The sequence below is a fragment of the Oncorhynchus mykiss genome, chromosome 3 (assembly GCF_057628025.1).
Source record: "Oncorhynchus mykiss isolate SJ-2025 chromosome 3, ASM5762802v1, whole genome shotgun sequence".
NCBI classification, from domain to species: Eukaryota; Metazoa; Chordata; class Actinopteri; order Salmoniformes; family Salmonidae; genus Oncorhynchus; species Oncorhynchus mykiss.
The window spans coordinates 14235183-14251703 of record NC_143024.1 but is presented as its reverse complement, the minus strand read 5'-3'; the positions used below and the strand labels follow the sequence as shown (position 1 = coordinate 14251703).

Genomic DNA, 16521 nt, shown 5'->3' with positions numbered 1-16521 from the left:
TATGAGGTGAAAAAAATTAACGAATTGAGATAAACCATGCAGAAAATTATGGCATTTCCCACCAAACGGATGTTATATAAATTGCATGACTGTAAAGAATATTCTACTATTCTCCCATATTACATTTATTAGATTTATTAAAAAAAATCAGCCTGCTCATTGATTGATTTATTGAATTAAATCAGCATAGCAGGAAGAGGCTACATGTTTTGAATGGGGCCAAGAGTTCAACTGTTTTCCTAGCGATCATACAGCAACATTCCAAAATGTATGTCATAATGACAGGGTCGCGCTGTTGGCTACGGTTGTACCTATATGACGTCACCGTTTATCAACGCGGAAAAGACGTCCAGATGTTCGGATTGAACAAAGCTAAACTGGGCCTTGAACATAACCCCGTGCGCGGCCATTTAGAGTCAAACGCTCCGTTTCTTCGCGCAAGGTCATGAAAATGAAAGGAACCAGTAAAAGGGCGGAAGAGAAGGGTGAGTTATTCTAACCATCTCAACAATTTCAGTATAGGCAGTCACTCATCAATATTCAGTGTTGGAAAAAGTACCCAACTGTCATACTTGAGTAAAATACCATAATATATCAAAAGTGAAAGCCACCCAGGAAATTACTATTTAAATTGACTTAAGTATCAAAAGTAAATATAATTGCTAACATATACCTAAGTATCAAAAGTAAAAGTATAAACCATTTAAAATTCCTTGTATTAAGCGAACCAGATGGCATCATTTTCTTGTTTTTTTCAATTTAAGGATAGCCAGGGGCACACTCCAACACTCAGACATAATTTACAAACAAAGCATGTGTGTTTAGTGAGTCCTCCAGATCAGATGCAGTAGGATGACCAGGGATGTTCTCTGTTTAGTGAGTCCTCCAGATCAGAGGCAGTAGGATGACCAGTGATGTTCTCTGTTTAGTGAGTCTCCCAGATCAGAGGCAGTAGGGATGACCAGGGATGTTCTCTGTTTAGTGAGTCCATCAGATCAGAGGCAGTAGGGATGACCAGGGATGTTCTCTGTTTAGTGAGTCCTCCAGATCAGAGGCAGTAGGATGACCAGTGATGTTCTCTGTTTAGTGAGTCCCCCAGATCAGAGGCAGTAGGATGACCAGGGATGTTCTCTGTTTAGTGAGTCTCCCAGATCAGAGGCAGTAGGGATGACCAGGGATGTTCTCTGTTTAGTGAGTCCCCCAGATCAGAGGCAGTAGGGATGACCAGGGATGTTCTCTGTTTAGTGAGTCCCCCAGATCAGAGGCAGTAGGGATGACCAGGGATGTTCTCTGTTTAGTGAGTCCATCAGATCAGAGGCAGTAGGATGACCAGGGATGTTCTCTGTTTAGTGAGTCCCCCAGATCAGAGGCAGTAGGGATGACCAGGGATGTTCTCTGTTTAGTGAGTCCCCCAGATCAGAGGCAGTAGGGATGACCAGGGATGTTCTCTGTTTAGTGAGTCCATCAGATCAGAGGCAGTAGGATGACCAGGGATGTTCTCTGTTTAGTGAGTCCCCCAGATCAGAGGCAGTAGGGATGACCAGGGATGTTCTCTGTTTAGTGAGTCCCCCAGATCAGAGGCAGTAGGGATGACCAGGGATGTTCTCTGTTTAGTGAGTCCATCAGATCAGAGGCAGTAGGGATGACCAGGGATGTTCTCTGTTTAGTGAGTCCATCAGATCAGAGGCAGTAGGGATGACCAGGGATGTTCTCTTGATAAGTGCTTGAATTGGAGCATTTTCTGTGCTACTAATCATTCAAAATGTAACGAGTACTTTTGGGTGTCAGGGGAAATGTATGCGGTTAAAAGTACATTATTTTCTTGAGTAATGTAGGGAAGTAAAAGTACAAGTTTTCAAAAATATAAATAGTAACAAAGTGCAGATACCCCAAAAAACGACGTAAGAAGTACTTTCTAGTATTTTTACTTAAGTACTTTACACCCCTGTCAATATTTGAAATTCTTTTGTCAAACCAAAGCCAATGTTGTTGGCCTTCTCGTTTTTGCAGTTACAGTAGACCTACATCAACAGTGAAAACTGCTGCAAAAGTAAAAGTCCTTTGACCAATTTTCCGTCCGAAAGAACCCTGTGTGCTGAATCTGTTCTCTTTCATTTCAGGCTATGCCGCTCCCTATGATCCATTCTTCAGTGGACCAGTACGAAAGAGGTTTGTGCAGACTCATCATTGGTTGTTTTCCTTCATTCAATCTCGATTTCCATTTGGACTATTTATGGTGTGCGTCCCAAATAGCAACCTATTCCCTACACTAGGGCAGTACCTTTATCCAGGGTCTGTATAGGTTGAAAGTTGGGACATATACATACAATTTGTATTTTTTTCTAGCATAGATCTTTTTAAATGCACTGCTAAAATCACAGCATATGCAGAAGCACACATACAAAATCATGCTCACATTACATCTTAGATTTGTGTACAACTCTTTTGAAAGCGGACATGCTAGCTAGCTGTCATGTGGATTAAGTCCACCTTGTTCAAGCATATGAATCAGCTGATTTCATTTCTTTGTGTCATTTCAGGAGCTGCACAGATCTGATCTGCTGCATACTGTTCTTGGCTGTCATAGCTGGTTACATGGTCATGGGAGTTCTGGGTAGGGAAGTCTTCATCATCGTTTGAAGATGGCATGACTGTCATCATATGATATCTGTTTTTTCCCTTGCTCATCTAAAAAGTCAGTATCTGATTGTCAATGTCAACATGACAATGAGAGAGATGATTCCCCTGTATACTGTTCGGCCATCTGTTAGTGTACAGCACAGTAGGCCTAGCTACATCGACCGAACCACTCTGAAATTAAACCCCTGTCATGGAAGTGTGTGATATGATTTCCTCTGGTTCTTTCTCTCTCCCTCCATCAGCCTGGTTGTTTGGAGACCCTCGCCATGTTCTCTTCCCCAGGAACTCCACCGGAATGTTCTGTGGAGTGGGGATGAATAGGTGAGTAGCCCTGTATGTTATGTCTATCTAGCTATAGGTCCTATGTTACTGTATGTCTACCTAGTTATTGGTCCTATGTTATGTCTACCTAGTTATAGGTCCTATGTTACTGTATGTCTACCTAGTTATAGTTCCCATGTTACTATATGTCTACCTAGTTATAGGTCCTATGTTACTGTATGTCTACCTAGTTATAGGTCCTATGTTACTGTATGTCTACCTAGTTATAGTTCCTATGTTACTGTATGTCTACCTAGTTATAGTTCCTATGTTATGTCTACCTAGTTATAGGTCCTATGTTACTGTATGTCTACCTAGTTATTGGTCCTATGTTATGTCTACCTAGTTATAGGTCCTATGTTACTGTATGTCTACCTAGTTATAGTTCCTATGTTACTATATGTCTACCTAGTTATAGGTCCTATGTGACTGTATGTCTACCTAGTTATAGGTCCTATGTTACCGTATGTCTACCTAGTTATAGGTCCTATGTTACTGTATGTCTACCTAGTTGTTGGTCCTATGTAACTGTATTAGTACCTAGCTACAGGCCAAGCATCAGAAATCATGGCTGAGTCCTAAACAGACCTATAAGGTGGTGCACTCTAAAGGGATATAGGGTGTCTGTCAGGATGCTGGAACAGTGGCCTGGATGTGCAGTATGCTAACTCACTGAGTGTCTGAAAGAGATCAAGTTGAGACAACTCAGTCTTTGTTTTTAACTCTGTCTTGCCAGAGACCAGCCCAGGATGATCTATGTGGACATACTGAAGTGTGCCACGACCACCAAGGTGATGGCAGCAGCGCTCGGAGGCACACAGTGTCCCACCACACAGGTCAGACTCAAACTGTATCTGTACGATCACATCCTACCTGTCCCCGTCCGTTTGACCAGAGTCACATAGGACATATGACGTAACAGATAGGACATACTGCATAGGGTACAACATGTAGCTTAGGACACATACCACTTCATGTAATAGTCAACAGTATGGGGCCACATCATTTGGGGAATAGGGTTTCATTTGAGATTTGACTCACTCTCTCTCCTGATGGTTTCACTCACACTTTCGATACCTGTGATACGTCAAATGTGAGACTGCGGGAAATCAAGGTTTGCCGTACACTAATGTCTGGTCCCTCCCATCTCTCTGTCCCTTCCTCTGCAGGTGTGTGTCCCTAAGTGTCCGTCTCACTTCTGGATGCTGTCTGCTGCTGCCTATGACCCCGACGCCAATCCCAAAGACTTCTTCCATCAGCAGTACTGTGACCACAGCCTCAACCTGACTACCACCACCTGGGTACAGGGCATTTTACACTGTTATCAATGTGCTTATAGAGACTGGAACTGGGTGTGTGGGACCATTAGTCCCAAGCATTCTGTCAAGCATAGCTACATTACAGTGTAGCTTATGTCTGTGTTTCATTCTGAGTTAAAGGGTTTGGTTGATTGGAAAACATTTTAATTTCAGGCATTGATTAGAAACAGATGTAGTTTCTACATGATTGCGTCTGTTAATACAGTGCTTCTGTATATTGGCCATCCTTCTAGTCATGTTTGGTCCTGTACTCTCTCTTTCAGACTGTCCAAGAGATCCTTGATGCAGAACTTTGTCCGTCCTTCCTTGTTCCAAGTAAATCAGGTGAAGTAGTTTAACATGGCATCCATCCTCACATCTACTGACAGGACTGTTAATGTGTACATTAAATAATAGTTCCATAAAATAAAAAGGATGTCTACATAATCATGGTACAGAGGATGAAGTGAAACAGCAGGAAACTGAGGTGAATCCACTCTGAACCTTTTCCTCACTCTACTCATCCGTATGTTGTCGTTTGAATCACTACAGCTCTGGGGAGGTGTTTGCCCAGTCTACATGCTCTCAAAAGTGCTCCCTCCAACTTCACTCTGCCCGGAATGGCCTCCGTCAACGAGACAGTCAACAGCATCAGAAGCGCCATGGGGTTATCATTCATCCAATGAACTAATATTCCCCTGTAGATGCTATATGTCTGTGTCCCAAATGGCACTCTTTTCCTTTTGTAGTGCACTATTTTTGACCAGGACCCATAGGGAATAAGGTGCCATTTGGGACACAGTATATGTGTAGCTAAACAGATCATCACTGTCCTCTAACCTACTATATCTTTCCATTATTCCAGCTCACTGATATCAGGCTTCAACAGAAAGGCCATAGGAGTGAGGGTCTTTGAGGACTTTGCCTCCTCCTGGTACTGGATCTTACTGTAAGTCTGAGCTTCCAACTATCTCACAGTGGGTACATAGTACTACATAGAGCCATGGTACTACATAGAGCCATAGGACTACATAGAGCCATAGTACTACATAGAGCCATAGTACTACATAGAGCCATGGTACTACATAGAGCCATAGTACTACATAGAGCCATAGTACTACATAGAGCCATGGTACTACATAGAGCCATAGTACTACATAGAGCCATGATACTACATAGAGCCATAGTACTACATAGAGCCATAGTACTACATAGAGCCATAGTACTACATAGAGCCATGGTACTACATAGAGCCATAGTACTACATAGAGCCATGTTTACATGGAACTCTATTCCACATCAAGGAACTCAAGCAAGCAGTAAAATCTGATTTAAAAAAAACAGAGTGACTTACAGGAGCAATTAGGGTTACGTGTCATGCTCAAGGGAACAGCGGCAGATTTTCCCCTAGTCGGCTCTTAACCGCTAGGCTACCAGCCGCGCCAACCGTCAACAGCCAACCGGTACTAACGCTAGTAAACCAACCAACAGTAAATCTTGTCAGTCTACCAGCACCAACTAGTCCACTGGTGTTTTACACTGTATGTCTATACCATGCCTGAGCTGTCTCTGTTCCAATATCCACACTATCCTACCACTTAGTATGAAGCAATGTGTTGACCATGTATTAGAAGTGGTATGTCAGTATAGACATTGGATGTCTAGTTGTTTGCAGTGGTCTGGTGGTTGCTCTGGACAGTTGCTTGTCAACCAACCAACACTAATGCCAGTCAGTCAGAGTGTTTAGCATGCCCATACCATGCCTCAGCTGCTCTCCAACAGTTTGCTGCGTGCTGTGTTTGCAGTGGTCTGACGCTGGCTCTGCTAGTCAGTGTGGTGTTCCTGTTGCTGCTGAGGTACCTGGCCATTGTCCTGGTCTGGATTCTCATGGTGGGACTTCTGGTGGTGGGAGGCTACGGTAAGTCTGGCTCATATAGCCCTGCAGCCTGGCCTGGACTAGATTATGTGGATCATATGTAGGGATAAAGTGGTGGTGGTGTCTGTGTGTGTGTGTGTGTGCCTGCCTGTCTGTCTGTCTGTCTGTCTGTCTGTCTGTCTGTCTGTCTGTCTGTCTGTCTGTCTGTCTGTCTATCTGCCTGTCTGTCTGTCTGCCTGTCTGTCTGCCTGTCTGTCTGTCTGTCTGTCTGTCTGTCTGTCTGTCTGTCTGTCTGCCTGCCTGTCTGTCTGCCTGCCTGTCTGCCTGTCTGCCTGTCTGTCTGTCTGCCTGCCTGTCTGTCTGTCTGTCTGTCTGTCTGTCTGTCTGCCTGCAGACAAGAAAGACAAGGGTCAACATGCTTTTCTTACTATTTTGACTTTCCAATCTTTTGTATCTAGCAATCACTATTTTATACTCACATGCTAGCCTTATCTGGTTTTCTGTTAAATCTCGAATTATGACAGAATTTGCATAATGGGTTCTTCTCCTCCCCAGGAATATGGCACTGCTACTCAGAATACTACCATTTCAGCACTTCTAAACTGAAGTTCGGTGATCTAAGCTTCAATACGAATATCTCAGTCTACCTTCAAGTCAAAGAGACCTGGCTTGCTTTCTGTGAGTTTGATCATTATGTACTGTCTATGGGTTATATCAGTGGAGGCTGCTGAGGGGAGGACAACTCATAATAGTATCTGGAACGAAGCGAAACCGTGTGTTTGATGTATTTGATACCATTCCACTCATTCCGCTCCATCCATTACCACAAGCCCATCCTCCCAAATGAAGGTGCCACCAGCCTCCTGTGTCCAAAGATTGGCATATATTTCTATTTAATTTAACATTTTTTATCCAGGAAGTCCCATTGAGGTCAGAGGACCTCTTTTACAAGGGAAACCTGGCCAGCTCAATAAAAAACACTATTTCTTTCTTTCCTCAGTGATCATCCTGTGCGTGTGGGAGTCCATTTTGATTCTGGTGCTTAGTTGTCTCAGGAGGAGACTCTCTGTTGCTGTTGCTCTCATGGAGGAGTCCAGCAGGTCAGACATGGCCTCAGATTTGATTCATTGTATTTATTTGTGTTTTATCCTGTATGAAAGGATGTGTAATGTGTGTGTTCTTTCGGCAGGGTGGTGGGTTACCTGATGTCCACCCTGCTCTACCCTCTGTTTACCTTTGTTCTGCTGGTGGTGTGTGTGGCCTACTGGGGAATGACCTCCCTGTATCCTTTGACCCATCATACATGGGGTTTCCATTTCCAATGCTTTCTAATGCATAAGCTAACTGGTTATTTTCACTGCTTATTTTGTCATGTGTGTTTTAGCCAGTGGTTGGAACAGAACAGAAAACGAGAAAAGAACAACATTTTTAGAGGAACAGAGAGAGAATCGGGAACGAAAGTGATCTATACTGTTCTGGAACAGAACCGTTATTCTACTGTAACCCCCCCCATCCGGAGTATAGTCTACTGTAACCCCTCCCCCTCCGAAGTATAGTCTAATGTAACCCCTCCCCATCCGGAGTATAGTCTACTGTAGCCCCTCCCCCTCCAAGATATAGTCTACTGTAACCCCTCCCCATCCAGAGCATAGTCTACTGTAGCCCCTCCCCCCCGAAGTATAGTCTAATGGAGTATAGTCTACTGTAACCCCTCCCCATCAGAGTATAGTCTACTGTAACCCCTCCCCATCCGGAGTATAGTCTACTGTAACCCCCCCCGAAGTATAGTCTACTGTAACCCCTCCCCATCCGGAGTATAGTCTACTGTAGCCCCTCCCCCCCAAAGTATAGTCTGCTGTAGCCCCTCCCCCTTTGGGGTATAGTCTACTGTAGCCCCCCCTTCGAAGTATAGTCTACTGTAGCCACTCCCCCTTCAAAGTATAGTCTACTGTAGCCCCTCTCCCTTCAAAGTATAGTCTACTGTAACCCCTCCCCCTTCGAAGTATAGTCTACTGTAGCCCCTCCCCCTTCAAATTATAGTCTACTGTAGCCCCTCCCCCTTCGAAGTATAGTCTACTGTAGCCCCTCCCCCTTCGAAGTATAGTCTACTGTAGCCCCTCCCCCTTTGAAGTATAGTCTACTGCATAGTTTGCCCACTCCATAGCAAGCTGCTCTATCCACACTGATTGGTAAAGTCGAGCTAAAGGTAAAAAAAAAACATTTCAGAGGTTTAAAAAGGAAGAGAAAGGAACGATATAAACAATGACTTCGAACCGATTCATAACTTTTGTTTCCTGGTCGGAACAGTGGAACGGAAACAAAAAAAATGATGGTTCTGTTCAGAACGAAATGATTGGAAAATCATTTTGTTTCCAACCACTGGTTTTTGCCTTTAGTTTGGTTGGGTCCTTGACTCGAGGCTCCCCACAGATACTTGGTCACATCAGGGGCCCCTCTCTACAGAGTGGTGTCTCTTAGCGACCCCTCTGTAGATAAGTGTAGTCTCATCAACGGCTCTGAGACCTGCAAGCCACAGGTAGATGGCTTCGCTTCTATTGGTTTCAATTGGCAAATGATTCTGATGTCAGAACCCCATGTTTGCAACCCACCTTGAAATGAGGTAAACTAGGGGAAACACTGCCTCCCACTTGTCTCATATTTCTCTCCTCCTCCCCTGTCCTCTCCTCTCCCTACCCAGACGTTCAACTCCTCGGCCTACCCATACTGCCCGTCGGTGCGCTGCATCTTCTTCAGGTACGATGACACAGGCCTGTTCCAGCAGAACCTGGTTTACCTGCAGGTCTTCAACATCTTTGCCTTCCTGTGGTGTGTGAACTTTGTCATCGCCCTGGGCCAATGTACCCTGGCTGGGACCTTTGCTTCATACTACTGGGCCTTCAGCAAGCCTGCAGAAATCTCACCCTTCGCCCTGTCCCAGTGCTTCATACGCACTCTACAGTAAGACATGAGGGACTAAGGGTTTCTGTGGGGGGGGACATAGGATTGTGCCTTAAGCCAGGCAGCTCTGACACACACACTTATCCCATCGGACATGCTACCAGGGGTCTTTTCACAGTCCCAAAATCCAGAACAAATTCAAGAAAGCGTACAGTATTATATAGAGCCCTTATTGCATGGAACTTCCTTCCATCTCATATTGCTCAAATAAACAGCAAACTTGGTTCCAAAAAACAGATAAAGCAACACCTCACAGCACAACGCCTCTCCCCTACTTGACCTAGATAGTTTGTGTGTATCTACTGATATGTAGGCTACATGTGCCTTTTTTTATGTATGTAGTTCTGCCTTTGAGCTGTTCTTGTCTGTTGATGTTCTGTATTATGTCATGTTTTGTGTGGATCCCAGGGAGAGTAGCTGCTGCTTTTGCAACAGCTAATGGAGATCCTAATAAAATACCAAAATACCACAAAGCTTACCTACCTGTATCTTGAATATGAGGGCACTAGTTGTAGTAGATAAGCTAAGCATAATGATGGGTCAGTGTGAAGAGATATTTGATGTCATATCTTTTTAGACTGCGTCTAATGTGGTGTATTTCAGTAGCAGACGTTGGGTTCTGCTCGTGTGTTCATATGGAGTTCATTATGAAATGTGTTTATTTCTTCCCTTCCTGGAAGGTACCACGTGGGCTCTCTGGCATTTGGAGCCCTCCTCCTCACCTGCTTCCAGCTAGTCAGGTTGGTGCTGGAGTACCTGAACCATAAGACCAGGGGTAAGGCCACACACACACACACACACACACACACACACACACACACACACACACACACACACACACACACACACACACACACACCACACACCACACACACACACACACACACACAGTATGCACAAATAGACGTGGTTTTATGAGTCATTGACTAAAGGGAGCATCCTATTGATGTGACTGTATGATTCCCCAGTCATTGACTAAAGGGAATCCCATGTTGTGATGTGTCTCCAGGTTCTCAGAGTGCCTGTGGTCGGTTCCTGTTTAACTGTCTCAGATGCTGCTTCTGGTGTCTGGAATACTTCCTGAAGATCCTCAACAGGAACGCTTATATCATGGTCAGTCACTGTCTGGCATTCCTTTTAGCAGCCATTAGCATCCATGCACCTCTTCTAGCTCAGTTGGTCATTTATTCTTGGTGTAGGAACCTGCAGTTCATCCTCGTCAGTAATGTCAGTAATGCATCATTCTGAATGACTGATAGATCGCCATCTACGGGGAGAGCTTCTGTGTGTCAGCCAAAAATGCATACAGTCTGTTGATGAGGCACATCGGACGGTAAGACTGGGTTTATTTGATTGGTCGATCTTCTGCTCTCTCTCTTTTATTTGTATTTTTCCTTTACTTCCAATATAGTCAAAGACATTGATATTGGTTTCTATGTAAGATGCTTCCAGGTTGTCAATATTCTTTAATGTGTCATCCTCTCGTTGGCCACAGGGTGGTGCTACTGGACAGAGTGACAGACATGCTCATATTCTTTGGCAAACTACTAGTGGTGGCAATAGTTGGTAAGAGAAGTTTACCTGAACTCACATTTGTTTGAACTTTAAGTATGAATAGCAGACTGAAATCCAGTCTGTTTCTGCCAACATTTCTTTACTTGCCAGTCCTTGTCATGCCAAACTTGTTACTATCACTCCTGATAACTATTGTGTTGGCCATTTTATCTTCAGTGGTTGTGTTTATTATCAGCATATTGTTTTCCTTCACTAAGGAAGTATGACTAATATAATGATCTAATGGCTGACCTGTCTCTGTTTTATCAGGTGTGTTGGCTTTCTTCTTCTTCTCTGGACAAATCCGCCTGCCTGGCGACACGTTCCAGGCCGAGATGCTCAACTATTACTGGGTTCCCATCCTGGTACGTCCATGCAACAGTGTTGTTACCAAACACTCAACACTCACAGTTCTTCATTGACATTCTATCTTCGATGGACACATTAGACCAGCGTTTTCCAAACTCGGTCCTCGGGACCCCTAGGGGTGCAAGTTTAGTTTTTTACCCGAACACCACACAGCTGATTCAAATGATTAAAGCTTGATGATTAGTTGATCATTTGAATCAGCTGTGTAATGCTAGGTCAAAAACCAAAACGTGAACTCCTCGGGGTCCCGAGGACCAAGTAAGGGAAACCCTGTATTAGATGTTGTATGCAGGTTTGAAATGGATTTAGAAATGAGATCATGAAAATGGCTGATTTTCATTTAGTTTCTTTCACTGTTGAACTTAGTAGAACCTCCTTTGATATGAGATGATTATTTATTTTTTAGCCCCTTTTCTCCCCAATTTCGTGGTATCCATTTGGTAGTTAGTCTTGTCTCATTGCTGCAACTCCCGTACGGACTCAGGAGAGGCGAAGGTCAAGAGCCCTGCGTCCTTCGAAACACAACCCAAGCAAGCCGCACTGCTTCTTGACACAGCGCTCATCCAACCCAGAAGCCAGCCGCACCAATGTGTCGGAGGAAACACAGTACACCTGGCAACCGTGTCAGCGTGCATTGCGCCCAACACGCCACACAAGTCACTAGTGCACGATAGAACAAGGACATCCCTCCCTGCCAAACCCTCCCCTAGTCCGTACGACACTGGGCCAATTGTGCACCGCCCCATGGGGCTCCCAGTCGCGGCCAGCGGCAACAGATCCTGGACTCAAACCCAGAATCTGCAGTGGCACAGCTAGCAGCACAGCTAGCACTGCAATGCAGTGCCTTAGACCACTGCGCCACTGCGGAGGCGGATATGAGACTATTAACACAGTAGCCTGTGTTGCTAACTGCCGTGTATTTTTAAAGTTACATTTACTGTATGTATTGTCAGCAGTGTATTGATTGGTGCTGTTAGAACTCATGCAGCTATGTTGTCGTAATGTTGCTCTGCAGACAGTGATGGCCGGAGCCTACCTCATCGCTCAGGGCTTCTTCAGTGTCTACAGCATGTGTGTTGACACCCTGTTTCTCTGCTTCTGTGAGTACCAACACCATCTAACTCTCCAACAGCACAACACCACCTAACCCTCCAACACCACAACACCACCTAACCCTCCAACACCACAACACCATCTAACTCTCCAACAGCACAACACCACCTAACCCTCCAACACCCAACACCACCTAACCCTCCAATACCTACACCACTATAACTCTAACAGGGTAAGGTGGTCTTGTGGTACAGTAGATTAAGGAAGAGTAAGGTATAATATAGTAAGGTGTAATATAGTAAGGTATAGTATGGTAAGGTATAGTAAGGTGTAATATAGTAAGGTATAGTATGGTAAGGTACAGTAAGGTGTAATATAGTAAGGTATAGTATGGTAAGGTATAGTAAGGTATAATATAGTAAGGTATAGTATGGTAAGGTATAGTAAGGTGTAATATAGTAAGGTATAGTATGGTAAGGTACAGTAAGGTGTAATATAGTAAGGTATAGTATGGTAAGGTACAGTAAGGTGTAATATAGTAAGGTATAGTAAGGTGTAATATAGTAAGGTATAGTATGGTAAGGTATAGTAAGGTATAATATAGTAAGGTATAGTATGGTAAGGTACAGTAAGGTGTAATATAGTAAGGTATAGTATGGTAAGGTACAGTAAGGTGTAATATAGTAAGGTATAGTATGGTAAGGTACAGTAAGGTGTAATATAGTAAGGTATAGTATGGTAAGGTATAGTAAGGTATAATATAGTAAGGTATAGTATGGTAAGGTATAGTAAGGTGTAATATAGTAAGGTATAGTATGGTAAGGTACAGTAAGGTGTAATATAGTAAGGTATAGTATGGTAAGGTACAGTAAGGTGTAATATAGTAAGGTATAGTAAGGTGTAATATAGTAAGGTATAGTATGGTAAGGTACAGTAAGGTGTAATATAGTAAGGTATAGTATGGTAAGGTACAGTAAGGTGTAATATAGTAAGGTATAGTATGGTAAGGTACAGTAAGGTGTAATATAGTAAGGTATAGTATGGTAAGGTACAGTAAGGTATAATATAGTAAGGTATAATATAGTAAGGTATAGTAAGGTATAATATAGTAAGGTATAGTACAGTAAGGTATAGTAAGGTGTAATATAGTAAGGTATAGTATGGTAAGGTACAGTAAGGTGTAATATAGTAAGGTATAGTATGGTAAGGTACAGTAAGGTGTAATATAGTAAGGTATAGTATGGTAAGGTATAGTAAGGTGTAATATAGTAAGGTATAGTATGGTAAGGTACAGTAAGGTGTAACATAGTAAGGTATAGTATGGTAAGGTATAGTAAGGTGTAATATAGTAAGGTATAGTATGGTAAGGTACAGTAAGGTGTAATATAGTAAGGTATAGTATGGTAAGGTACAGTAAGGTGTAATATAGTAAGGTATAGTAAGGTGTAATATAGTAAGGTATAGTATGGTAAGGTACAGTAAGGTGTAATATAGTAAGGTATAGTATGGTAAGGTACAGTAAGGTGTAATATAGTAAGGTATAGTATGGTAAGGTACAGTAAGGTGTAATATAGTAAGGTACAGTAAGGTATAATATAGTAATGTACAGTATGGTAAGGTACAGTAGAGCAAGGTAGAGTAAGGTATAATATAGTAAAGTATAGTAAGGGACAGTATGGTAAGGTACAGTAGAGCAAGGTAGAGTAAGGTATAATATAGTAAGGTATAGTAAGGTACAGTATGGTAAGGTACAGTAGAGCAAGGTAGAGTAAGGTATAATATAGTAAGGTACAGTAAGGTATAATATAGTAATGTACAGTATGGTAAGGTACAGTAGAGCAAGGTAGAGTAAGGTATAATATAGTAAGGTATAGTAAGGGACAGTATGGTAAGGTACAGTAGAGCAAGGTAGAGTAAGGTATAATATAGTAAGGTATAGTAAGGTACAGTATGGTAAGGTACAGTAGAGCAAGGTATAATTTAGTAAGGTACAGTAGAGTAAGGTATAGTAAGGTATAATATAGTAAGGTATAGTAAGGTGTAATATATTAAGGTATAGTAAGGTGTAATATAGTAAGGTATAGTATGGTAAGGTACAGTAAGGTGTAATATATTAAGGTATAGTAAGGTGTAATATAGTAAGGTATAGTATGGTAAGGTATAGTAAGGTATAATATAGTAAGGTATAGTATGGTAAGGTATAGTAAGGTGTACTATAGTAAGGTATAGTATGGTAAGGTACAGTAAGGTGTAATATAGTACGGTATAGTAAGGTGTAATATAGTAAGGTATAGTATGGTAAGGTACAGTAAGGTGTAATATAGTAAGGTATAGTATGGTAAGGTATAGTAAGGTATAGTAAGGTGTAATATAGTAAGGTATGGTATGGTAAGGTACAGTAGAGCAAGGTAGAGTAAGGTATAATATAGTAAGGTACAGTAAGGTATAATATAGTAATGTACAGTATGGTAAGGTACAGTAGAGCAAGGAAGAGTAAGGTATAATATAGTAAGGTATAATATAGTAAGGTATAGTAAGGTACAGTATGGTAAGGTACAGTAGAGCAAGGTAGAGTAAGGTATAATATAGTAAGGTATAGTAAGGTATAATATAGGAATGTATATTAAGGTGTAATATAGTAAGGTACAGTATGGTAAGGTACAGTAGAGCAAGGTAGAGTGAGGTATAATTTAGTAAGGTACAGTAGAGTAAGGTACAGTAAGGTGTAATATAGTAAGGTGTAATATAGTAAGGTATAATATAGTAAGGTATAATATAGTAAGGTACAGTATAGTAAGGTATAATATAGTAAGGTATAGTATAGTAAGGCATAGTATAGTAAGGTACAGTATAGTAAGGTATAATATAGTAAGGTGTAATATATTAAGATACAATATTGTAAGGTATAATATAGTAAGGTGTAATATATTAAGATACAATATAGTAAGGTATAATATAGTAAGGTATAATATAGTAAGGTACAATATAGTAAGGTATAATATAGTAAGGTATAATATAGTGAGGTGTAATATTGTAAGGTATAATATAGTAAGGTACAATATAATAAGGTATAATATAGTAAGATACAGTATAGTATTGTACAGTATAGTAAGGTGTAATATAGTGTAATGACGTTGCCCTCTTTGGGTATAGCAAGCCCCATCCCCCTCTCCCTTTCCTCCTTCAACTAGGCTGCTGTGGTCAGAGAGAGGTCATAAATTCCTGAGGATCTCCTCATGGCCACACAGTGTAAGAGACAGAGTGAATTTTCATAGAGAACAAAGGAATTTCTTCCACCTCACAGAATTTGAGGTCCGAACAAATGTCATGTTCCGGAGAAGGTATTAAAGATCGGTGAAGAATCCAGCTACGAACTGGTTCGTTTGTTACAACTTGGGGAAGCTCATGGGAGGTGGTGTGGCCATATTACCATGACGCGGTTTATATAATAGCCTCAGATATGAGGTTTACATCTAATTGTTGTATAAGATGAATGAGTGAGTGAGTATGATACTGTTTGTAAAATTGTGTAATGTGATTTTGGACTGTTTAATGAAGGAAACTCCAATTCCCTTTTGAGTTTAACTAAATCAGAGGACCGACCCTGAGCCCAGTTAGGGTCAGGCATCCTGGGACAGCCCCTTTTCTGCAATTCCCTATATAACCCAACTTTGAGAAATTCTCAGGCAGACCATGTTTCTCTCAATCACGGGAGTACAAAGGTTGCAGACCATTGCTGAATCTTTTAACCATACCACGTGGTTAAACTCTTAGACTATCGATACCGACAGAATAAGAACAAGTCTTTGATATTAATTACTAATTTGCAGCTAGGAATTCGGTATCATTGAACGCGAAGAATGACAACCGCCGAAACATCCATTCCAATGAATGCCACTCTGAACTATCCACTATAACCACGACAGAGAGAGAGAGAGAGACGGACAATTCTACAAAATAAACAAACTTTTCAACAGCGGTCAAGATGACACGCTGAACGTAAATAAATATATTGATTGGAATTGTTCCCGAATGAGTGAGCGTTCATGTGTAAAGGATTAGCATTTCAATTGTTATAATTATCAACTCTGTAGTGATCTTAAAATAAATAATTAATTAATCAGAAGACTAATTGATCAGATATAAAATATCTGAAAAGTTATTTTAGGAAATGATAACTTTGTAATCTGATTATTTTTCCTTGGTGCCCCGACTTCCTAGTTAATTACGGTTACATAATCAGTTTAATCGCGTAATACTAATTACAGAGAATCTTTGATAAAAACTAAGTCTTCAATTTAATGATAATAAAGACACAACAAAAGTAAGGCACAGTATGGTAAGGTACAGTATAGTAAGGTATTGTAAGGTACAGTATAGTACGGTATAATATATTAAGGTATGGTAAGGTACAGTATAGTAAGGTATAATATATTAAGGTATGGTAAGGTA

The 16521-nt window shown here is 41.6% G+C and overlaps 1 protein-coding gene across 1 annotated transcript; it reads left to right on the top strand.

Moving 5' to 3' along the window:
* Positions 1-451: 451 nt before the first annotated feature.
* On the top strand, positions 452-12163 carry LOC118964349 (choline transporter-like protein 4). Its single transcript, XM_090230554.1, has 21 exons — positions 452-485; positions 2121-2169; positions 2541-2614; positions 2883-2961; positions 3698-3797; positions 4131-4262; positions 4544-4604; positions 4812-4926; positions 5125-5208; positions 6065-6177; positions 6691-6813; positions 7136-7235; positions 7325-7417; positions 8566-8671; positions 8834-9093; positions 9774-9868; positions 10103-10206; positions 10353-10426; positions 10589-10659; positions 10918-11012; positions 12032-12163. The coding sequence occupies exons 1-21, from the start codon at positions 452-454 to the stop codon at positions 12161-12163; spliced, it is 2094 nt and encodes a 697-aa protein (XP_090086680.1).
* The last annotated feature ends 4358 nt before the right edge of the window (positions 12164-16521 follow it).